This window comes from Sorex araneus, chromosome 3 (genome assembly GCF_027595985.1).
Source record: "Sorex araneus isolate mSorAra2 chromosome 3, mSorAra2.pri, whole genome shotgun sequence".
NCBI classification, from domain to species: Eukaryota; Metazoa; Chordata; class Mammalia; order Eulipotyphla; family Soricidae; genus Sorex; species Sorex araneus.
This window is the reverse complement of record NC_073304.1, coordinates 211,838-234,798: the sequence shown is the minus strand read 5'-3', so window position 1 is coordinate 234,798 and position 22,961 is coordinate 211,838. Positions and strand designations below refer to the sequence as shown.

Sequence of the window (22,961 nt, the reverse complement as noted above, 5' to 3'; positions counted from 1 at the left end):
AGGGGCTAGGCCTGGGCCTGTGCTCCCTCAGCTGTGCCTCCAGACTACCAGGGCCCAGGCTGCCCCCAGAGTGACCCCAGCACTGCCCGCTAGCCGCTGCCCCCCCCACGGTGTCCCCTGCCACGGGGTCTGGATTCTGGCGGAGCCATGCAGGCCGATGTACTGTCACCATCAGGGACCCGGGGCCACACCCTCTGCCCTCCCAGCACACCAGGCAGTGTGGCCCACAGGGTTGTCCCCGACACCTGGGGGAGTTTGGCACTTCAGCTCAGGCCTGGCAGGCCCCAGGGTGGCATTGCCCTCAGGAAGGGCCTTCGAGGGCATCGGGAGGCTGGTCACAGCAGCTTCCGTCCTGCCCCGCATGTGCCCCCACACTGTCCGCTCTGCAGCGGGGCCCTGGGAGCCGCGGGGCGGAGGGGAGTGAGGGGCCTCGCCGGGCGCCAGAGACCACAGGGAGCGAACACCCTCAACAACCCCGGCGCCTGTGCCCACCCTGGCTCTGCCGCCCCGTGCTCCCTTGGGCAGGGTCCGGCCACCAAACCCAGCAGACAGGACGGGCCCCCCACTGCCATGGTGACATTTATGGGCCTCGGGGTACCCTGAGAGGCCTGCTGACACCTCCTGGCCAGCAGTGGGGGCAAGAGTGGGGGCAGATGTCCCTGCTGGGGCACCTTCTCCAGGCTACCTGCGCTCTGCCAGCCTGATCTTTCCAGAATGTTCTAGAACCGCCGCTCCCCCGGCCCCCGCAGCCAGCTCTTCCTGCCAGCAACCTGTGGTGCCTGAGAGATCACAGCGGGAGGAAAGACTCGTTTATTGTTGGGGACACCCACAGCACGCCCAGCCCCCTGCGCCATGTGGCCCCAGACCAGGACGGACGTCACGGCCCCATGCCGGGGGGACCGAGGCAGCCGCGGGTCTCCCTGGGGCTCATCTGAGCCAGTTCTGAGCTCTGGGCTCCCCACGAGCCCCTTCCTTTGGTGGCAAGGAGCACTGTCTCCTGGCGGGAGCCCCTCTGGGCCGCAGGGGCCTGGGAGTGAAGGGGAAGGGGCGGGAGGAGGAGGGGGGGGAGGGGCCCTGCGGCAGCGCTGCCCCTCAGGGGAGGACTGGCCCTGTGGGGTGCGGGCAGCCTCGGGGCTCCCGCGGGAGGTGGGGCTGGTGCCCTGTGGTCCCGCGCTGGCCGCCCGCAGTGCTCAGGCCGCCACAGCTGGGCTCAGGGTGGGGGGTCCAGACCCTGTCACAGGCCGTCCCGTCCCCCGCACCTCGGTCAGCAGAGCTCCTGGCCCAGAGTGGGCGGCTGGGTGGGACCCGGGGACAGGGCGCCAGGGACGGGTGCGGTGGGCGAGCAGGTGCTGCCGACTGCCCGGCCACCCCGCGCCTCCCGCCGCCGCCGGTGCAGCCTGGCCGCGTGCCGACAGCGGCCTGTGGCCAGCAGGTAGATGACAGGGTCAGCCACACTGCTCAGGGTGCAGAGGCTCAGGCAGACCACGGAGGCCGTGTACACGTTCCACTCCAGGGGGCAGAGCTCGCTGGGCTGCAGGTGGGAGAAGGCGGCGGCCCGGAGGAGCAGCACCAGGTGGTAGGGCGCGAAGCAGGCCAGGAAGACCAGCAGGACGGCCAGCAGCAGGCGCCTCGCCCGGGCCTTGCGGGCGGCGGGCAGGCCGGGGCTGCGGGCCACGCTGCGGGCCACGCGCAGGCTGGTGAAGGTCAGCACGGCCAGGGGCAGCGCGAAGCCCAGCACGAAGCGTGCGCCGTAGAAGGCGGCAGCCGTGCGCGTCACGGGCAGAGCCTCAAAGCAGGTGGCGTTGCCGTAGTCGAGGCCGTTGCTGTTGTGACTGAGGTAGAAGGCCGGGGAGTGGGCTGCGGCCACGACGCCGAAGACAGCGGCCGAGACCCCCGCGGCTGTGGCCGGGCGGCGGTAGCCCCGGCTGCGCAGCGGCCACGCCAGCGCCAGGAAGCGGTCGCAGGAGATGCAGCAGAGCAGGAGGACGCTGACGTAGATGTTGCAGAAGAAGACGAAGGCCGTGAGCCGGCAGGCCCAGGGGCCGAACGGCCAGCGGTGCCAGTTCTGGATGTAGCGCACCCAGAGCGGCAGGGTGCCGGCGTACAGCAGCTCGCACAGCGCCAGGCAGAAGAGGTAGACGGCCAGCACGTTGCCGCGGCGCGCCCGCCGCAGCGCCAGCCACGCCGTGAGCCCGTTGGCCGGCAGCGCCAGCGCGCACACGGCACTGTACAGTGCCACCAGGAAGACGCGGCTTTCCTTGAACCAGCTGTCCGTCGTGGCGTTGGCGCACGCGTGGGTGAGGTTGAAGCTCTGGCACAGCGTCCTGCAGGGCACTGGGCAGAGCGGGGCAGAGGTGAGCCCAGTGTGTGGCCACAGCCTGGCACCCCTGAGTGCGCGTGTCCAGCTCCAGGGCCAGGCCGGGGGGGGGGGCATTGCCCAGGGCGGGGTCTGGGTGGACCGCACGGCTGGTCACTTCCCAGCCAGGCAAGCCCTGGGCCGGTGGTTAGACGGTTGTGCGTCGTGAGGCCGTGGGTCGTGTGCCCACCAGGCGCCAGGCCTGCATGCCGCACGTGGATTGGGCACTAGGGGTGGTGTGGGCGCCCGGCGCCTTCCCACCGTGGGAACAGGTGACTGAGGGCCCCACCCAGACACGGTGTCTCGCCCGAGAGCTGCTGGGGCAGCCGCGGCCAATGACTCTGTCTCTGGTCTGTGGTTGGTTTGCGTCACACTCGCCGGGTCGTGCTGGGGCTCCCGGCCAGAGTTTCCGAGCACGAGCAGCTCTCATGGCCCCGGCCCCCGGGGTCAGCAGCCCGGAGTGTGGCAAGGCCCGGGCACTTGGCTTGGCCCACCTCTCGCGGGGGCCCTTGTGGCCCAGAAGGGGGGAGCAGGAGAGCCCCCGGCAAGGGAGGGGCAGGTGGGCCGCATCCCGCCCCCCACCCCGCAGAGGCCCCTCGTCCCCCGAGCGCTGGCACTCACCTTCCATGGCCTTCCCGGTGGCTCTGCGTCCCAGCTGTCCCCCAGGTGCCCGCAGGAGAGGGCGGCAGAGCTCAGTCGGTGGCCGCTGTCCCCGGCAGTCTGGAAGTTTCCCGCAGCTGCCTTAGCTCAGGCCTGCGGCCCGATCAGGGCACGACCTTGCACCCCGACAGGCTGGCCCTGCCTCAGGCCCTGGCTCCAGACAGCAGCTCTGCCGTGAGGTGGGAGGGGGGTGGGCAGGGTCCGCCCCGTGACAACCCAGGAGGCGGGTGGCCCTGTTCCCCAGCATCTCTCTGCTCTGGAGCCCCCCGGGTCCCCACCTCCGCCTCTTCCTCTGCCCAAAGCCCCGTGAGAGTGGGCAGGCTGGGCCCCGCCTCTCACGGTGCCCAGGAGGTGCCGGGCTTCCTGCCGCCTCTGGGTGTCGCCTGCTCGGGCCACACGGCAGGCACAGACGCTGGCAGGGCTGGGGCCCATCAAGGCAGGGACAGTTGGCGATGCAGCGGGCATGGGGGTGCAGGGGCTGGGCCCCCCATCCAAGGCGGGGCTGTACCATCAGGCCCCATTAGGCCTGGCACACACGCCCTGCTGCTGCCCTGGGCATCCTCAGCTCAGCCCCTTCCAGCTGCCCCGCGCCCACTGTCCCAGTGTCCCCACGCCCCACTGTCCCGTATCCTGGAGCCTGGTGTCACCCTGCTCCCACTTTCCTTGCAGTCAGTTGCCTGCAGTGCCCAGGGGCCCCAGGGCCAGCCCTGCTGTGCCCCCTGCTTCAGGCTGGGCAGAGTCTGGGGCTCCCCTGCCGGCTGCCAGCCTTGGTGCCGTTTGTCTGACTGAGCGGCCGAGTATTGGGGCCCCAGGTGGCCTCACCCCTCCCGAAGGCAGGTCCCTTCCCCATTCTCGGCCTCCCCCTTCACCATCCTGGTGCCTCTGGCTCCTGGAGAATGAGCATCTCTGTGGACCCCCAGAGCTGCCGGCTCGAAGCCCAGGCATGATCTGTGCCCCTCCCGGCAGACCCCCGGGCACATGGCAGCCCCAGGCTGGTGCCAAAGAGCCTGGGAGCTCAGCTCTCCTCAGTGGGCACCGGCCTCCAGGGGCCGCCGACCTCACATCACACAGCAAACGGGGTTCAGACGGGTTCCAGGGCGAGGCCTGTCCCTTCCCCTCCCGTCACCCAAACCAGCCACCAGACCTGAGAACTTTCCAGAAGATGCCTCAGGATGGGAGAGGCTGGGGGGAAGCCCAAAAGCCTGCCCCATCCTCGGGACCACGCGTGGGGCGCCCTCCCCTGCAGGGCCTGGTTCTTACCAACACGCGTGTCTGCCTGCCGCCCGCCCGCCGACCGCTTCCAGGAAGTGGGCCCCCCCCCCCCCGACGGGCTGACTTCCAGTCCCAGCAGGCTAGGTTCTCAGGGGCAGGACGCTCAGCTCTGCCCCGCCCGCCCCTCGCTGTCTCCCAGCCACCTGCACCTGAGGTTTGGTTCCTCGTGGACCACCTCGACACAGGAGCAGGGGCTGGAGCTGGAGACAGGCTGCAGGCCCCGAGTCCCCAGGCCCTCACCCTGGAGGCCACCCCCCCAGCTGCCCCAGGGACAGGCCGGGAGCACTGCCTGTCTCCCTGCAGGAGCCCGAGAGGGGGACAGCCAGCTTAGGCCTCCTGCCGCCCGGGGTGAAGGCGCAGCCAGGGGCTGGGGGCCTGCTGACACACCCCGTCCTGAGCTCACCACTGGCCGGCACCATCTCTGGCTGCACACCTCACGCCTGTGACTCCACCAAAGCTCTGCTCCCCTGGGGAGCACCTCAAAAGGAGCACCAACGCTGGCCAGGAAGCACAGCCTCTGTGCAGCACACGTGACCTCTGACGAGCATGTGCGACCTGTGGCGGGCACGTGTGGGCTCTGCCTGTCCTGGCCTGCGTGGCAGAGGAGGGCCGGCTTCCGGCTGGGCGCCTGGGGGCCTTCCTGAGCAGGTGGTGGGCGCAGAGCCCGCGGTGGTCAGCGTCCAGTGTGGACGAGCGCCGTCCTGCTGCGTGGGCCTGGGCTCTGCCCGCCTCCCCTCATCTCCCAGGGAGCGGCTGGGCTCCCTCCCGCGTGCTCCTGCTGGGGGGTCACGCAGAGGGGATGCAGCACCTGGACACCAGCCTCAGCAGCACGGGGTGGGCCGGGGGCTGTCCAGGCGGGCAGAGCGTGGGTGTACACAGGTGTATGTGCGTGCGTGTTGTATGCAGGCCTGTCCGTCTCTCACCCCACACCCTGTCACCTGCCAGGTGAGGTGGCACTGGGCCACTCTTCACACTCTCTTCCCAAGCTCAGGATCACTGTGCACACAGTGCTCAGAGAGACAAAGGGCACACGCATGTGACACGTGCACAGACACAGGGCATACGTGTGACACATGTGCATAGACAGGACATATGTGTGACACACGTGCACAGTTAGGGCCCACACATGTCATGGACACAGGGCACGTGTGTCCTGTGTGTGCATGAACTTATATGTGTGTATGGACTCAGGCAGCATATGTGCATGGACACTGGGAACACACATGTAATACATGCAAACAGATACAGGACACACGTAGACACAGGATACAAGTATGTGACACATGTGAACAGACACAAGGAATACATGTGCCACATACATGCGCATGCACACATGCAGGACACAAGCATGCAAAGACACAGGGCACATATGCACAGATGTGCACACACAGGCTTACACCAGCACATGCCTGCTACAGTCCAGGAAGGGTGCATGTGCATGTGGGCCTGTGTGTCCTGTGACACAGGGCACCCCACTCGTGTGCACGACACGCAAGCACATTGGCTCTGGGGCCGGGCCGCAAGGCTGCAGCTTCAGGGCTGCGTGTGGCAGGGCTAGACGCATCTGTGGCCTGGTGCTGGCTTGGGGCCGCGTCCTTCCTCTCACTCTGCTCCCCGGCTTGGCCTCCTCAGGGATCTCTCGGTCCCTGGTCTCTGCTGTGGGGAGACGGAGTGTGCGGGGGAGCTTGGTCTCCCGGCCGGAGGCTCTTGGGCCGCCTTCCCTTTGCCTCTGGCCCCTGTTGGATAATATTGGGTTGTCCTGGCTCCTCGCACTGTGAGCTTAGGTTAATTGAGTTACTCCCAACACAGTGCTCCTGAGTCACACCCAATTCCATCAAGCACTAATAATCCTTTATTGCTTTTCTTTTTTCACTTGTATCTTTTGCATAGTTTACTTTAGAGTAATGTCCTTTTTTGTATGCACTGGAGCGATAGCACAGCGGGTAAGGCGTTTGCCTTACATGTGGCCAATCTGGGTTCGATTCCTCCGCCCCTCTCACAGAGCCTGGCAAGCTACTGAAAGTATCTCGCCCGCATAGCAGAGCCTGGCAAGCTATTTGATATGGCGTATTTGATATGCCAAAACAGTAACAAGCCTCACAATGGAGACGTTACTGGTGCCCACTCGAGCAAATCGATGAGCAATGGGATGACAGTGATACAGTGATACAGTCCTTTTTGTATAGACACAGGAAGACAATTGATGCTATGCTTTGTAACATGAGAGTTAATTGACTCCGAATAATATTTACTCCTGGGCATCCATCATATTTACCTGATTTAAGACTCAGCGCCCTTACTTCCTAACACCCCCAAAAGGAGGGTACCAGAAAGGGATTTGGAGGGACCCAGGGCAAGCTATAAGCTACCCTAGCATCAAAAAGGGGCAAGTTAAGCTCTATAAGAAGAATAAGAGCACAGTCATGGAACAAACTTTGTCATGACCCAAAAAGAAGCAACTGAATAAGGACCCTGTGAGGAAAGACTCACCTGGCCTGAGGACTGTGGTCTGGGATATATGGCGAGATGTCCCCAGGAAGAGCCACCCTTTAATCTTAATATATCTCTTCCTGTGTTCATACAAAATGACCAGAAATGTTAGTATTCAATATGATTATTTAAATGGCTACTAGCTAAGGAAAGGAGAAAGCAATATGCCCTGGATGGAACCCTGCCCTTGAGCAGATCTCCTAGTAGTCTTTTTCTGGGGGGGTCACACCTGGCGATGCTCAAGGATTACTCCTGGCTCTGCACTCAGAAATAACTCCTGGCAGTGCTCAGGGGACCGTATAGGATGCTGGGGATTGAACATGGGTAGGCCACGTGCAAGGCAAATGCCCTCCCTACTGTCATATCGCTCCAGCCCCTCTCCTAGTGATCTGGAGTGCTGAACCCCCAGATGAGGTTTGTCCTTGATTTAATCCCCTAGAACTTCCCCTGAAGAAGGGACTTTACCTCTGTTTGTTGTTATGGTAACGTTCAACCCCACCTATGTACCCCACCCTTCATGATTCTATATAACTAAAGCTGTGAGACAGGTGGTCACTGATCACCAACCAGCTGGTGGCCCATTCCCTCACCCCCGTTCCCTCACTCCTGTCCCTCACTCCTGTTCCCTCACCTCCGTTCCCTCACTCCTGTTCCCTCATTCCGTTTCCTCATCCCCATTTTCTCATCCCCATTCCCTCATCCCCGTCCCTCACTCCTGTTCCCTCATTGGCCACAGACCCCTCCTTCATCCTGGCCCAGAACCCTCGGGGTTCTCAGGAACCTTCCTGGCGCTTCGGCAGTGCCAACCTGCTCACGGCCTGTCTGAGCCCGGCCCCGAGGCAGAGGCCTCTCCCCTCTCCTTCCTTCCGCTGCGGGCTGTGGGCTCCCCCGAGCTGGAAGACTGTGAGGCTGTGGGGGCTTCCGACGGCCTGAGCGGGGTGAGGGCTGTGGGTCTGAGGCTACACCCAGCAGTGCCCAGAACGACTCCTGGCTCAGTGCTCGGGGGACCATCGGTGACAAGGATCAAACAGCCCTCCTGACACAGCTGGGCTCGTGCTGAGCTTCCCTGGCACGCCAGCCCACGCTTACAGCAGCCACACACGGCCTCACGCAGGCCACAGCAGCCTGGCGACAGCAGCCTTCCTTCTGCCCGCCCTCCACCTCCCCCCTCTCCCGCCCCCTTCCCTCCCTCTACCCACCCTTCCCTCCCTCTGCCCACCCCCTCCCCTCTACCTACCCCCTTCCCTCCCTCTGTCCACCCCCTCCCCTCTGCCCACCCCCTTCCCCCTCTGCCCACCCCCCTCCCCTCTACCCACCCCTTCCCTCCCTCTGCCCATCCCCCCTCCCCTCTGCCCGCCCCCTTTCCCCCTGCCCACCCCCCTTCCTTTTCTCTGCCCACGACCGACGCACTTATCCTGTACAGTCTGGGAAGCCACGCGCTGTGGCCCTCAGGCCCCACATGCGTTTCCACCCAAGGCCCAAGGCTCAGCCAGCCCGAGTGACTGGGCCATTCTGGGATCAGGCTCACTGTCCACCGTACACAGCTGCCCCCTTGCTCTGAGCCTTTGTTGACTGTCCCTTCACCCGGAGCACCCCCGATGCTGACAGGACAGAAGGGCCCAGACCAGGCCCACCAGGCCCTGGAGACCCCTCCTCCTGGCAGTCCTCCGGACAGTGCTCAGGGGGAGGACGGAAGCAGATAGTGGCCTCTAGGAGACCAGTGTCCCTTTGGGCTACAGTCATGTCTCGGTTCCAGAGAGGAGTCCAGCCTCAACCTGCTGCCTTTAGGGACCTGCCCAGAGGCGCCTCACCCGTTCGTGAGAAAAAAACACAAATTTCCTCCCTCGCCCTGTGGCTCGAGCGTCTGGGCTGGGCGTTTCGGTAGCTGGCCTGGGGTGAGGCTCGGGTCGGGCTGCCCGCACACGTGCCACAGCCAGGGGCCCAGGCCACATAGCTGGGACGAAATCTGTGGCTTTTTCCTCAGAGCAGGGCGCTCGGCCGCACAGCCCCACCGGGCACCTGCCCTCAGACCTGCAAACACGCAGCCTGACCCGGTGGCAAGAACCAGGATGCCGTGGGCGGGGTGAAACCAGAGGACAGTGTTGTTCAGAACACAGCCTGAGAATTGGCCTCTCCAGTGTTGGTTTTTGGGTCACGCCTGGCAGTGCTCAGGGCTTACTCCTGGTTCTAGTGGGGACCAAGTCAAGCACCCTCCCCACTGTCCTGCTGTCCCGCTGAATAGCCGTCAGCCCCTCCCCTGCTGTTTGTTTGTTGTTGGCGTTTGGGGACACACCTGGTGATGCTCAGGGGTTCCTCCTGGCTCTGCACTCAGGAATCACTCCTGATGGTGCTTGGGGACAGGATGGGATGCTGGGGATTGAGCTCAGGTCAGCTGTGTGCAAGGCAAACGCCCTCCCTCCCCCCTATGCTACTGCTCCGCCCCTCCCTGCTAGTCCTGTCATCCCTCTCCCTCCCCAGCCTTGCCTCGCCGCCTCGAAGTTCCACAGATCCCAGTTCAGGACCTGTTTCCATTAGGTGAGAGCCCAAAGTGTGGGTGTGTTGGTGGCTGAGAACTGTCCCCTGGCTGCGACAGTGACAGGATGGGCAGGGGCCACAGGTGCTTGGAGATCAGTGACCATTTCTTTCCTTCTCACAGCATTAGTTATATAGAATCATGAGGGGTGAGGACACATGGGTGGGGTTGAACATTGTCATAACAACAGAGATAAAGCCCCTCCTGCAGGGGAAGTTCTAGGGGATTAGCTCAAGGACAAAACCCATCTGGGCGGGATTCCATCCAGGGTGTATTGTTTTCTCCTTTCCTCAGCTAGTAATCCATTTAAACTGTCACTATACTGCCATCCGGTGATCATGGATTTGCTCGAGCAGGCCCAGTCATGTCTCCATTTGCCCTAGATTTTAGCAGCCTCTCTTTACTCGTCCTTCCTAATGGTGCCACATTAGAGGCTCTTTCAGGGTCAGGGGAATGAGACCCATCATTGTTACTGTTTTTGGCATATGAATATGCCACTGGGAGCTTGCTAGGCTCTCCCTTGCAGGCAGGAAACTCTCGGTAGCTTGCCAAGTTCTCCAAGAAGGAGAACTGGGGTATAAGATGTCCCGAGAGCACGAGTGCTCCCTCGCTTCCTTCCAGGAGCTTGGTTTTATAGTCTCTGGATGTTGGCCGTTGATGGGATTACACAGTGTGGAGTGGGGAGTTTGTGGGTGTGGCTGCCACGCTACTGGAAAATGGGGGGTCTGGGTGGAGGAGGCCCGTCCCAATCCGAGCAGATCTGAGCAGGCTTGGAGATCCCAGCCCCTGATCCCGCACATCTGGGTTCCTCTGCCGGTTCCTTCGGTTCCTTCGTGCGTGAGGCTCATTCGAAGGTGTGGAGAAAGGCCTTGAGCATGGCTATGGCTGGGTTCCAGAGGTCTTCAGCTGCCGGGACTCTGTTCGGGGTGGGGAGGGAAACTCAACCTGCCCCACTCCGAGGGGCCCCGGTGAAGACAGCCAGGCGTAGGGGTCAGAGACTCTGCAATTAAACAATCATAGTAAATTTACTTCTTATAAAATTTCTAGCCATTTTGTATGATTACAGTAAGAGATATATTAAGTTTAAAGGGTGGCTCTTCCTGGGGACATCTCGCCGTATACCCCAGACCACAGTCCTCAGGCCAGGTGAGTCTTTCCTAACCCCAGCAGGGTCCTCATTCAGTTACTACTTTTTGGGTGATGACAAAGTTTGTTCCATGACCGTGCTCTTAACTTATTATACTTCTCATGGTGCTTAGCTTGTCCCTTTTCAATGCCAGGGTAGCTTATGGCTTGCCCTGGGTCCACCCGAGGGACCCTCATTTTGGGGTTATTAGGAAGTAAGGGCAACTGAGGCTTCAGTCAAGTAAATATGATGGATGCCCAGGAGTAAATATTATTTGTTTTTTTGTTTGTTTTTTTTTTTGCTTTTTGGGTCACACCCAGCGATGCTCCGGGGTTACTCCTGGCTTTGCACTCAGGAATTACTCCTGGCAGTGCTTGGGGGACCATATGGGATGCCGGTAATCGAACCCGGGTCAGCCATGTGCAAGGCAAATGCCCTACCCGCCGTGCTATCGCTCCGGCCCCCAGTAAATATTATTTGAAGTCAATTAACTCCCAAATTACAAAAGCACAGCATCAACTGTCTTCCTGTGTCTATGCAAAAAGGACATTGCTAAATCATGCAAAAGACATAAAGGAAAGAGAAAAGCCATATAGGATTAAGCAGTGCCTGATGAAATTAGGTGTGCCTCAGGGGCACTGTGATGGGAGTAACTCAACAAACCTAAGCTCCCTGCGGGAGGAGCAAGGACAAACCAATATTATACAACACATTTTTCCTTTTCTGTTTGCAAAACACAAAAAATTGAAATTTCAACCCCGCCCCCCACCAACCCAGAGCAGCTCTTGTTACAGTGTCCAGTCGTGGCTCAGTGTGGTGGTGGCTGGTTGCACCTGCACTGTCCAGAGGTGGGGAGAGTCACAAGTGCCGTTCCTGCATCAGCGGTGGTGACAGCAGCGACTCGGGGACCCAGGAGAGCTACAGTCGGGAGTTCAAGGACTCGGGGAACCAGAACAGTCGTCCTCTGACCTGACTCCTCGGATTTCCTTGTGACTTCCAGCTGCAATCAGTTTGGTGGGGCTGGAGTTTGGAGGGTTGAGGGGTCTCTGGTGGTCTAAAGCTGAATCAGGTGGATGAAATCCGGAGGGATGTGGAGTCTCTGGCGAGCTGGGTCCAAACCTGGCAGATGAATTCGACTCCAGGTGAGGCGCAAGGGGACCCAGACTTTCTTGGTGGGGTTCTCACCTGTTGAAACAAAAGCAGAGCCTTTTGCTTGAATGAGGACTTTTCCCGATACCCATTCTTTGTCAGGTTTAACCCACGTTGGAGAATTGTTTCCTGAATCTGTGCACCTTCCTGAAAATGCCTTTCAGCTGCTGTGTAGGGCTCTCCTTGGGGTAAATTTTAAAAGTTTAAAGAAAATAATGCCGGGGCTGGAGCGATAGCACAGCGGGTAGGGCATTTACCTTGTACGCGGCCAACCCGGGTTCGAATGCAAGCATCCCATATGGTCCCCTGAGCACCGCCAGGGGTAATTCCTGAGTGCAGAGCCAGGAGTAACCCCTGTGCATCGCCAGGTGTGACCGAAAAAGAAAGAAAGAAAGAAAATAATGCCAAGAGGGGGCGATTAGGGATAGTATAATCTCTTTCTTTGCACTCTGCAGGTGACTGAGATCATCTGGGGTTTATCTTTAATTTTCTGACTAAATTCACATTTAGTCAAACTGCAAATCTCCTGGCTATGGGGAACAGTGTTCCATGCGTGCATGTGTGTGCGGCTGACTCGCTCTCTTGCTGCGGTGCCTGTGGGATCCGACTTGGCTATCACCAGCCACACTGCAGTAAACATAGACGGGCATGCCTTTTCAGACTGATGTGTTTTTGTTCTTGGGGCAGGTTCCCAGGAATGGAATAGAACATGGAAGTTCTATTTGTAAGATTTTGAGAAGTCTGCAAACCATGAAGGCATTCACTGTTGCCAAAAAACATTATAATTTAGGGATTTCAGCATCATAACTGATTGAAGGTTATAGAGTAGGCTAAAAAGAAGAGTGGGAATACATGGGCTCATTTGAGATGTTTAACCACACATGTGAGTTTTCCTCTCTGAACTCTGGCATATTCCTCTAGCTGTAGTGTTTGTTATGCCTCTTGGATATCTACTATTTTTACAAAATATGTACTTAGTTAAAGCACTGTAGCACCGTAGCACTGTTGTCCCGTTCATCTATTTGCTCGAGCGGGAACCAGTAACGTCTCCATTGTGAGACTTGTTACTGTTTTGGGTATATCGAATATGCCACAGGTAGCTTGTCAGGCTCTCCTGTGTGGGCAGGATACTCTCGGTAGCTTGCCGGGCTCTCCGAGAGGGATGGAGGAATCGAACCTGGGTCCACCACATGCAAGGCGAACACCCTACCTGCTGTGCTATCACTCCAGAATAATTTTTAAATTCCTATTAATTATAATGCATACCAACTAGCTTAATTTTTCCTCAAATTAAGAAAAAAATTGAGGAAATTAAGCTCATCTCATCTCTACATCACTCAAAACTTAAATTTTGAGTGTCTAATAATTAGACCTAATTGTCTAATAATAGTTCTTAAATTATTAAAAATTTTAAAATAATAGGTTTTAACCATGGACCATCTCCTGTGTCATGTAAGCTCATTCATCACCATGACCCAGAGGCTCATAAATTAATCTCAAAAGAATCAACAAGTTGCAGAGACTCTCCAATGTTGGCCACACGACTGAGGTCTGAAAGTTCCCAAAACAGAGCCCTGCAAACAAGGCAGGCCACACATAGCCAGGAACTTCGTGACTGACCGGTGGTCAGCAGGGAGGGTTGCAGCTGCTCGGCCCTTGGTGCTCTGCTTAGATAATGATTCACTGCCCCCTTGAACGTAAAAGAACATCTTGCTTGCATAGGAATGCTGATGATTAAATGTATGATGTCAATGTTTTGATCATATGCCCTTTGATTGGGACATTATTGGAGATGTTACTGGTGCCCGCTCGAGCAAACCGAAGATCAACTGGAAGACAAGTGATACAAGTGAAGTGATACAAGCCCTTTGATTGCATGACCCAAATGATGTATACGCTTGTGTATGACACACAATAAAAGGAGGCTGCAGAGTCTGAACAGTGCTTCAGCCTCAGCCTCCGAGTTTCACTCATTACTCTCACTTGAGTCGGCCTCTGCGCCTCAGACCATATCGGTTGATCAACATAACACTCCAAGGCTGAGTCATCCAGGGTACCCTGGGGAGGGAGGGGGGGCGAGTGATCCCAGTGACCACCCAAACAGAGCCCCGGTAGCTGAAAATCTCCACATTCCACAATCACCGCCATGCTCCCAGCAGAACTCCACGGCTCAGGACGAGCCTCATCCAGCAATTAATCTGTTGAAATCGGATGAATGTGGGTTTTGTGACTGAAATCACCGGCCTTCACAGAGTCAGGCATGGGCCACCTTCTCCCCGCTGTCTGTACTTCCGGAATCCCGGCAGCTGCCATGCAGTTAAAGATTTAACTCCAGCCGTATCACCCTATTAAAATTTTGGACTTTGGAGAAATACCTCAAACTCCACAATACTGATAAGCCAGGAGTAGCACAATAGATTGGATGGGATATAATGTATATGAAATTAACAAAATAATAATTTTGTTAATTTTCTTTTTTTTTTTCTTTTTGGGTCACACCTGGCTCTGCACAGGGGTTACTCCTGGCTCTGCACTCAGGAATTATCTCTGGCGGTGCTCAGGGGACCATATGGGATGCTGGGGATCGAACCCAGTTCGGTCGCGTGAAAGGCAAACGCCCTACCCGCTGTGCTATTGCTCCAGCCCCAATTTTGTTAATCATGAAAATTAACAAACTATTAACAAAATATCAACAGAAGGCTTAACCTATAACAACATCTTAGTCATCTCTTATACAAGGGCTTGATAACTCCATGGTGAGATACACAACCTTCATTAACTTTCTTCTGAGAAAACATTTTTTTTTTGTTTGTTTTTGGGTCACACCCGGCGATGCACAGGGGTTACTCCTGGCTCTTCACTCAGGAATTACCCCTGGAGGAGCTCAGGGGACCATATGGGATGCTGGGATTAGAACTCAGGTCTGCTGCGTGTAAGGCAAACGCCCTACCCACTGTGCTATCACTCCAGCCCCCGAGAAAACATTTTTTGATTATTCTTTTAGAAAACTATAACAAGCAATATAAAATAAATTATTGAGGGCCTTCTATGGGGGCAGGTTTAAGGGGTGGTTGGAAAAAACAAATAATGGTGGTGGTAAGGTGCGATGGTGGTAGGATTGGTATTGGTATATTGAATGTCTATAACAATCATGAACAACTTTGTAAACCACAGTGCTTATATAAAATGTAAGGGAGGGGCCAGAGCGATAGTACAGCAGGGAGGGTATTCACCTTGCACATGGCCGACCAGGGTTCAATCCCCGGCATCCTGTATGGTCCCCCAAACACCATCAGGAGTGATTCCTGAGTGCAGAGCCAGGAGTAACTCCTGAGCATCACTGGGTGTGACCCAAAAAGAAAATAATCAATTAATTAATTAATTTTTAAAAAGTGTAAGGGAAAACTGAATTAAAAACAAAAACCTGGGGGCTGGAGTGATAGCACAGCGGGTAGGGCGTCTGCCTTGCACGCGGCCCACCCGGGTTCGAATCCCAGCATCCCATATGGTCCCCTGAGCACCGCCAGGGGTGATTCCTGAGTGCATGAGCCAGGAGTGACCCCTGTGCATCGCCGGGTGTGACCCAAAAAGCAAAGCAAAAAAAAAAACCTGGGGGCTGGAGTGATAGCACAGCGGGTAGGGTGTCTGCCTTGCACGCGGCCGACTTGAGTTTGATTCCCAGCATCCCATATGGCCCCCTGAGCACCGCCTGGGGTAATTCCTGAGTACATGAGCCAGTAATAACTCCCATGCATCGCCAGGTGTGACCCAAAAAGCAAAAAACAAAACAAAACAAAACAAAAACCTGAATGGCAGATTGGAGCAGGACCCACACGGAGGCCCCACCCATGGAGGCCCCGCCCACCAGCCAGCCCTGAGTGGCCCTGCCCCACTTGGGCCCCGCCCACAGATGGGACCACGCCCACATAATCCCCGCCCCTTGGTGGAGTTCCCGCCCTGTCTGCGAGGCCCCGCCCATTGGACCAGGTGGGTGTGAAGGGGTGTGGGGGGGTTTCTGGCGGTTGTTGAAGGGATGGGGTGGGGTGTGTGTGAGGGGTATTTGGGGGTGTGAGGAGAATGGGTGTGGGGGTGAGGAGGTGGAGTGGGGTGTTTCTGGCTGTTGTGGGGGATGGGGTGGTGTGTGTGTGAGGGGTATTTGGGGGTGTGAGGAGAATGGGTGTGGGGGTGAGGAGGTGGGGTGGGGTGTTTCTGGCTGTTGTGGGGGATGGGGTGGGGTGTGTGTGAGGGGCGTTGGGGGGGTGAGGATGGGTGTGGGGGTGAGGAGGTGGGGGAGGGGGTTTCTGGCGGTTGTGAGGGGATGGGGTGGGGTGTGTGTGAGGGGTGTTGGGGGGGTGAGGATGGGTGTGGGGGTGAGGAGGTGGGGGAGGGGGTTTCTGGCGGTTGTGGGGGGATGGGGTGGGGTGTGTGTGAGGGGTGTTGGGGGGGTGAGGATGGGTGTGGGGGTGAGGAGGTGGGGGTGTTCTGGCGGTTGTGGGGGATGGGGTGGGGTGTGTGTGAGGGGTGTTTGGGGGTGTGAGGATGGGTGTGGGGGTGAGGAGGCGGGGGTTTCTGGCGGTTGTGGGGGATGGGGTGGGGTGTGGGGGGCGGTGTGGGGGTGAGGAGGTGGGGGAGGGCGTTTCTGGGGGTCGAGGGAATGGCGTGGGTGGGGTGTGGATGAGGTGTGTGTGAGAGGGGCTTGGGGGTGTGAGGAGGGGGGGTGAGTGGGCGGGGGTTGGTGGGGTGGGGGTGGGGCATCGTGGCATGTGGGGGACGGCGCTGGAGGTGGGCGTTTGTTGGGCTGGGCGCGGGGTTTGTGGGGTGGGGGCGTCTGGGGGCGTCGGTGCGCCCCCTCAGCCGGGGACCGGAAGGGGCCCCCCGAGGGCGCTTCGGCTCCTGGCGGCGGGCGACGCCCTGGGCGCGGTGGCGGCGGGCCCGGGCGCGGGCGGGCGCGCGCCACCTGCCGGCAGTCGAGGCGCGGCGCGCGGGCGGGGCGGGGACCCCTCCCGCCTGCCCCGCCGGGGTCGCGGCTCCCTGGGGAGGGGCCCCGCCGCGCTCCCTCCGGTGCCGGTGAGGGCGGGGCCGGGCAGCCCGGCAGGGCGGGCGCCTCCCGCTGTGCGCTGCCGCGGGGGGTCGTCTGCCCACTCGTGCCCCTGTGGGGCCAGGGGTCCTCTCCCCGGCCAGGGGCGTCTCCTTCCTCCCCCGGCGCGGGTCAGCGCCAGGCCCTCAGCCCCGCCCCCCCGCAGCGCCCGCTGCCCGCGCGGCCCGGGCCTTAGCGCGCCCAGACGTGTCCCGTGGCCCGGGCACAGCGGGCCGGTCCGGACTGCCCCGGCACACCGGGTCGCCAGGGGGGCAGGCGGCCGCGGGCATGACCCTGCAGCCGGCTCTGCTCTGGGTGGGGGGTCCCGCGTGTGGGCCCGGCACCGCGCTGGTGCGCAGTGCTCTGCGGGCCAAAGGTGCGTGCCAGCGCGGTGCCCGGCCCTCCCGGGCTGACACACGCGGCTGGAATCTCGGGGAGCCCCGAGGGCCGCCCCGCCCTGGCCCCAGCCGGCCCTCTGCCGCGTCAGCCTCGTGCCTCTGTGGGGTGGCTGACCACTCGGTGCCCCGGTGTGTGTGCGGACATGTGCATGTGGCAGCACGCGTGTGTGTGTGTGTGTGTGTGTGTGTGTGTGTCTGTGTGTTGGGGAGTGAATGTGTGCGTGGGTCTGCGCATGTGTTTTGGGAGTGTCTGCCGGTGTGTGTGCTTGTTCGGGTGGGTATAGGTGTGGGTGGGTGTGAGTGTGTAGGATGTGTAGGAGGGGACAGGTGTGTGTGTGTGTGCATGTAGGTGTGGAGGGTTTGCCTGTGTGGGCAGGGGAAAGTGAGGGGGTTTGTGCGCATGGTTGTTCTGTACGGGGTGCCGTGTGTATAGTTGTGTGCAGGAGCGTGCAGATGTGCGGGGGTGCGAGGGTATATGGGTGTGTGTGCGGGTACGCAGGGGTGTGTGCGAGTGTGTAGGGGTGTGTGTGGGTGCGTGTGGGTCTGTGGGGATATGGGAGTGTAGGTGTGAGAGTGTGGGGATGTGGGTATTGGGTGTGAGAGGGGTGTGTGTGTAGGGGTGTGTGTGGTGCAGGTGCGTGTGGGTCTGTGGGGATATGGGAGTGTAGGTGTGAGGGTGTGTGGGGATGTGGGGGTTGGGTGTGAGAGGGGTGTGTGCAGGTGTGTGTGTGTGGGTGTGCGGGTGCACGCTTCGGCCAGCTCTGGTGGTACCTGCAGTGGGAGTTGGGTCCTGCGCCTGTGTCTGCCACCTGGCCGGGCCCGGTGGTGACACACGCCAGAAGGACCCTGAGCCCTCTGTGGCCCCCACACTGACGGGCCGTGCCGGGGCGCCCGTCCTCCCCTCAGGGCCGAGGGGCGCCCTCCCGCCTGCCCCCGCGCGAGCTGGGCCGGGCAGACCCCGCAGCCTCAGCCCCCTCCCCAGACGCAGGGCCCCTCTGGGGGGGCCGCCACGCCTTGTCTCCTGCCCTCTGCCCGCGAGGCTGCAGTAGAGGGTCCCTGGGCCCCTGTGCTGAGGCCAGAAGGGGGTGGCCGGCAACCCTGAGACCCCACAGCCCCCCAACGGGGCCCCTCCAGCCTGGGCTGCCGTGGGGTCGGGGGCGTCTCTGTCCCCGGGACCTGAGCCCTGCCCGCACCCAGGTGGTTTCCTCACTCCGCAGGACTCTGTCCCCGCCCCCCCCCCCCCACACCCTCTCCCCAGTTTGGGAGCATTTCCAGGGGCCCAAGGGACCCACGGCGGCCACCAGGGGGCGCCGTACTCACGGCACTCGGAGCTCCTGCCCCACCGGGAGGGGAAGGCCTGGGCCACTGGCTGCGGCTCCTCCGGAGCCCGAGGAACCTGAGCATGGGCCTCAGTTTCCCCGCTGGGAAGGGCATGGGAAGTGCTGGCTGAAGGCGGGTCCACTGGCCATGGCCTCGCCCGAGGCATGGGCTTGGGCTCTTCCTGTGGAGAGCCGCTTTGTGCCCCAACCCCGCACATGTCCCCCCACCCAACCCCCCCCCCCGCCGTGGTCCCCTCCCAGCCCCCCACCGCCCGTCACCCTGTGTCCAGCCCCTGTGAAACTGACCCAGAACCCAGGCGGGCAGAGGGGAGAGGGCCAGGGAGCCCCACTGTCCCGGTTCCCACGCTCCGCTGCCAGCCGGGCCCTGCCCCGGGGAGCAGGCGCGGAATGTGGCAGCGGGTCCATGCCCCGGGCCGGATTCCTTTCTCTGTGGGCGAGGCAGAGGCGGATCTTCCGCCCTTTCATCCGCCAGCTCGGTGGAGCGGCGCCCAGGCCAGCCAGGCCACAGGGGAGGCGGGCGGGCTGGGTCTCGTCAGCCTGCACCCGGGTTCTGAACCCACTTCCGGGGGCCTGAGGGAGCTCAGACTCCAGCCAGGATCCAGACCTGCCCCGACGCCAGCCTGGGACACGGTGGTGCCGGAGGCTTTCATGCTCACCCCCATCTCCCCGCACCCCTCCCTGGCTGCCCAGGGCAGGGCACTGCAGAGGGTCACGGGGCGGGGGTGCCCACCCAGGTTCCTCTACTGGGCAGAGGGCAGTGGAGCCTGCCCGAGGGACTGGACAAGAGGCGGCACTGGGCAGTGTTCAAGGGACTCTCAGGACCTGAGGGGAAAAGGGCCCCGGAGCCAGGCAGAGGCGCTGGAGCAAGGGGGAGAGCAGGAGCCACAGGAACAAAGGAAGTGCTGGAAAGCTCTGGAAAGATATCCCCAAGCAGTGTGCACGCGTCTGTGTGCGAATGTGTGTGTGAGCATGTGTGTGAATATGTGTGAATGCAAGTGTGTGTGAGTGCATGTCTGTATGTGTGTATATGAACATTTTTTTTTTTTGCTTTTTGGGTCACACCCAGCGATGCTCGGGTTCCTCCTGGCTCTGCACTCAGGAATTACTCCTGGCAGTGCTCAGGGGACCATGTGGGATGCTCAGAATCGAACCCGGGTTGGCTGCATGCAAGGCAAATGTCCTACTCGCTGTGCTATATCACTCCAGCCCCGAGCATGTGTTTTTGAATGTGTGTGTCTATGTGAGTGCATGTATGTATGTGTGTGAGTGTATATGTGAGTGTGTGTGAATGTGTGTGTCTATGTGAATGCATGTATGTGTGAGAATGTGAATGTATCAGTGAGTGTATGTGAGATTGGGTGACTGCAAGTACATCTCTGAATGCGTGTGTGAGAGTGTGTGTCTGTGTGAGTGTGTGTGTGTATGTGAGTGTGAGCGTGTGCGTGTGTGAGTGTGTGTGCATGTGTGTGTGTGAGCGTGAGTGTGTGCGAGTATGTGTGCATGTGTGTGAATGTGTGCATGTGAGTGTGTGAGCATGCGAGTATGTGCATGTGTGCGTGTGTGTGAGTGTGTGTGTGTGTGTGTGTGCGAGTGTGTATGAGTGTGTGCATGTGTGTGTGTGTGCAGGACAGCCCTCACTCAGGTGCTCTGGCGCTGGCTTTGCAGGCAGCCTCCAGATACGCAACTCGGCTGACCCCACCGGGAAAGTCTCACCTAGCAGCGTGCGGGGCAGCGGCAGGGCTGTTGGGTGCAAGGCTCAGGCAGACTGTGTGGCCATGGAGGGGCTGCGGTGCAGGGGGCCTCGGGGCCTCTCACATGCCGCCTCCCTCTCCCAGCTTCTGCTCCGATTTTTCTTCTTGAAATTTTGTTGTTCTGTTTTGTTTTGTTTTGTTTGCTTTTGGGGTCCCACCCGGCGGTGCTCAGGGGTTACTCCTGGCTCTGCACCAGGAATTACCCCTGGCGGTGCTCAGGGGACCATATGGGATGCTGGGAATCGAACCCGGGTCGTCCGTGTGCAAGGCAAACGCCCTACCCGCTGTGCTATCACTCCAGCCCTCTTCTTGAATTTTTTAAATGATTAAGCGAGTTAAGGAAATGGCTCAGAGTTCGGGGTGAATCCTGGTCCCCCAAAACTGCCAGAAGTGATCCCAAAACTGAAGAAAATGGAGTTACGGCCATTTTCCCCAACAGTTATTTGGGCTCCCTGCACTGCTGGGGGTCTGTCGCTGAAGCCTTAAGCCCGCGGCTGCTGCTCACGCTGCCTGAAAGACCATGAGTCTGGTGTTAGCATGAAAGGGAGGAGACACCCTCACACACAACACACAGTACCCCACAATAGCCCACAACACAGCACACACAAAGCACATCATACGCCCCAGAATCCAACATCCCTACAACACATACAACACAATCACACCATAACACAATACACCACAACACACCATACACGATACACTACACATCATACACACCATACATCCCCCCACAATACATCACACACAGCACCCTCACATACAATACGCATTATGCACCTCACACCCCATCGCAACACCCATATGTCCCCATCCTACACACACACATGCTCCCTACACAGACCACAAAACACACGTGGCGCAGCCCAAACCCACGCCCCACGTGGACCCCGAACACCGCACAGGCCCCCCCTCACCAAGGGCGCCCCGCCTCCACCTTAGCCCTCACTGGCTGTGCCAGGCCCAGCACAGGCGAGCTCCGGCAGGTCCCGGCATTCCTGAGCCCATGGCGGGGAAGCACCAGAGCCCGCCCCGTTCTGCTGCTCTGGGAGCTGAGCACCCTCACCGGCACTGGCACCAACACAACTCCGGCACCGACACCAGCACCGGTACTGGCAGCAGCACCAGCATCAATACCAGTACCAGTGCTGACACCGACATCAGCACCAACACCAGCACCGGCATCAATACAGCATCAACACTAGCATGAGCACTGACACCAGTACCAACACCGGCACTAACACCAACACCGCCACCAGCACTGATACCAGCAGCAGCATCAACACCAGCACCAGCACTGACACCAGCACAAGCACCGACACCAGCACCAGCATCGACACCGGCACCAGCATCGACACCGGCACCGGCATCAGCACTAGCACCGGCACCAGCACTGGCACCGACACCAACTTCGACACTGGCACCAACATCAGCACCGACACCAGCACTGATACCAGCAGGAGCACTGACACCAGTACTGACACAGGCACCAGCACCGACACTGGTACTAACACCAGCACCGACACCAGCACCGGCACCAGCACCGGCACACCAACACCAGCATCAACACCAGCACCGACACCAGCACGAGCACCAACACCAGTACCAACACTGGCACCAACACCAGCATCAACACCGACACTGGCACCAACACCAGCATCAACACCGACACTGGCACAAACACCAGCACCAACATCGGCACTGACACCAACACCAGCACCGACGCCAGCACCAGCACCAATGCCGGCCCAGCCCACTGAGTGGGGTGACCGTTTAGGGTGGTGTCCCAGGTCTCAGCGCCGAGAGCCGGGAGGGGCACTCAAGGCAGGGTGGTCCGTCCGAGGGTCTTGCCCCAGCAGAGCCCCCGGCCCCTGGGAGCTGCAGGAACGCGGACAGCAGCACCCGCAAGTTGGCTAGTAGCAGCCCTGCGGGCTGGGGCGCACAGCCTGGCCGTCCACCACAGCCAGGAGACACCCCTCGGCCAGGTCCCGGGAAGGCCTGAAAGCGGCAGCAGTTTCCCCCAAACAGGACTCGGGACAGGACGAGTTCCTGAAGGTCCAGAGCTGCACTTCCCCAAAGGCAGCCTGGGGCGGAGGCGGCTGCGGGAGCATGCGCCTGGCACGGGTGAGGCGCTGGGTCGCCCAGCATCACACACTCGGGACCTTCTGGTCACACACACGAATACTCGGGTGGCCACAGGAGTATCATTTCATGTATTCACTAGTGACTCGAGAGGCGACTGCTGGTTGTTAACTGGGCAACCAGCGGACTGTGCTGGCACTGGCCTCTGTGCACGGAGCACTGGCTTTCTTTTCCTGCACTGCCTGGCCTTCCAGAATGCAGTGAGCAGAGCCGTGAGACTGCAGGGCTGAGAGCACAGGGCGAGAGCGCAGGGCTGAGTGCAGGGCCAAGACTGCAGAGCTGAGACTGCAGGGCTGGGAGCACAGGGCTGAGAGCGCAGGGCTGAGAGCACAGGGCTGAGAGCGCAGGGCCGAGACTGCAGGGCTGAGAGCACAGGGGTGAGACACAGGGCTGGGAGCACAGGGGTGAGAGCACAGGGCTGAGAGTGCAGGGCCGAGACTGCAGGGCTGAGAGCGCAGGGCTGAGAGCGCAGGGGTGAGAGCGCAGGGGTGAGAGCGCAGGGGTGAGAGCACAGGGCTGAGAGCGCAGGGGTGAGACACAGGGCTGGGGGCGCAGGACCGAGACGCAGGGTTAAGAGCACAGGGCTGAGAGCGCAGGGCTGAGAGCACAGGGCTGAGAGCACAGGGCTGAGATTGCAGGGCTGAGAGCGCAGGGCTGAGAGCGCAGG

General features: G+C 60.1%; 1 protein-coding gene across 1 annotated transcript; it reads right to left on the bottom strand.

The window, feature by feature from the left end:
• Window positions 1-1,264: 1,264 nt before the first annotated feature.
• Window positions 1,265-21,337, bottom strand: GPR132 (G protein-coupled receptor 132). The gene is made up of 2 exons (XM_004603779.1): window positions 21,219-21,337; window positions 1,265-2,324 (listed from the first exon to the last, which is right to left on the bottom strand). The coding sequence occupies exons 1-2, from the start codon at window positions 21,335-21,337 to the stop codon at window positions 1,265-1,267; spliced, it is 1,179 nt and encodes a 392-aa protein (XP_004603836.1).
• Window positions 21,338-22,961: the final 1,624 nt, after the last annotated feature.

What these genes read in the sequence shown, in the direction of transcription:
- GPR132 (XM_004603779.1), bottom strand. Translation starts at nt 21,337, where the DNA reads ATGCCGGTGCTGGTGTTGGTGCTGATGTCGGTGTCAGCACTGGTACTG. An exon ending in TTGTGTTGGTGCCAGTGCCG is followed by an intron (nt 2,325 to 21,218) that starts GTGAGGGTGCTC and finishes AGTGCCCTGCAG; the next exon opens with GACGCTGTGCCAGAGCTTCA.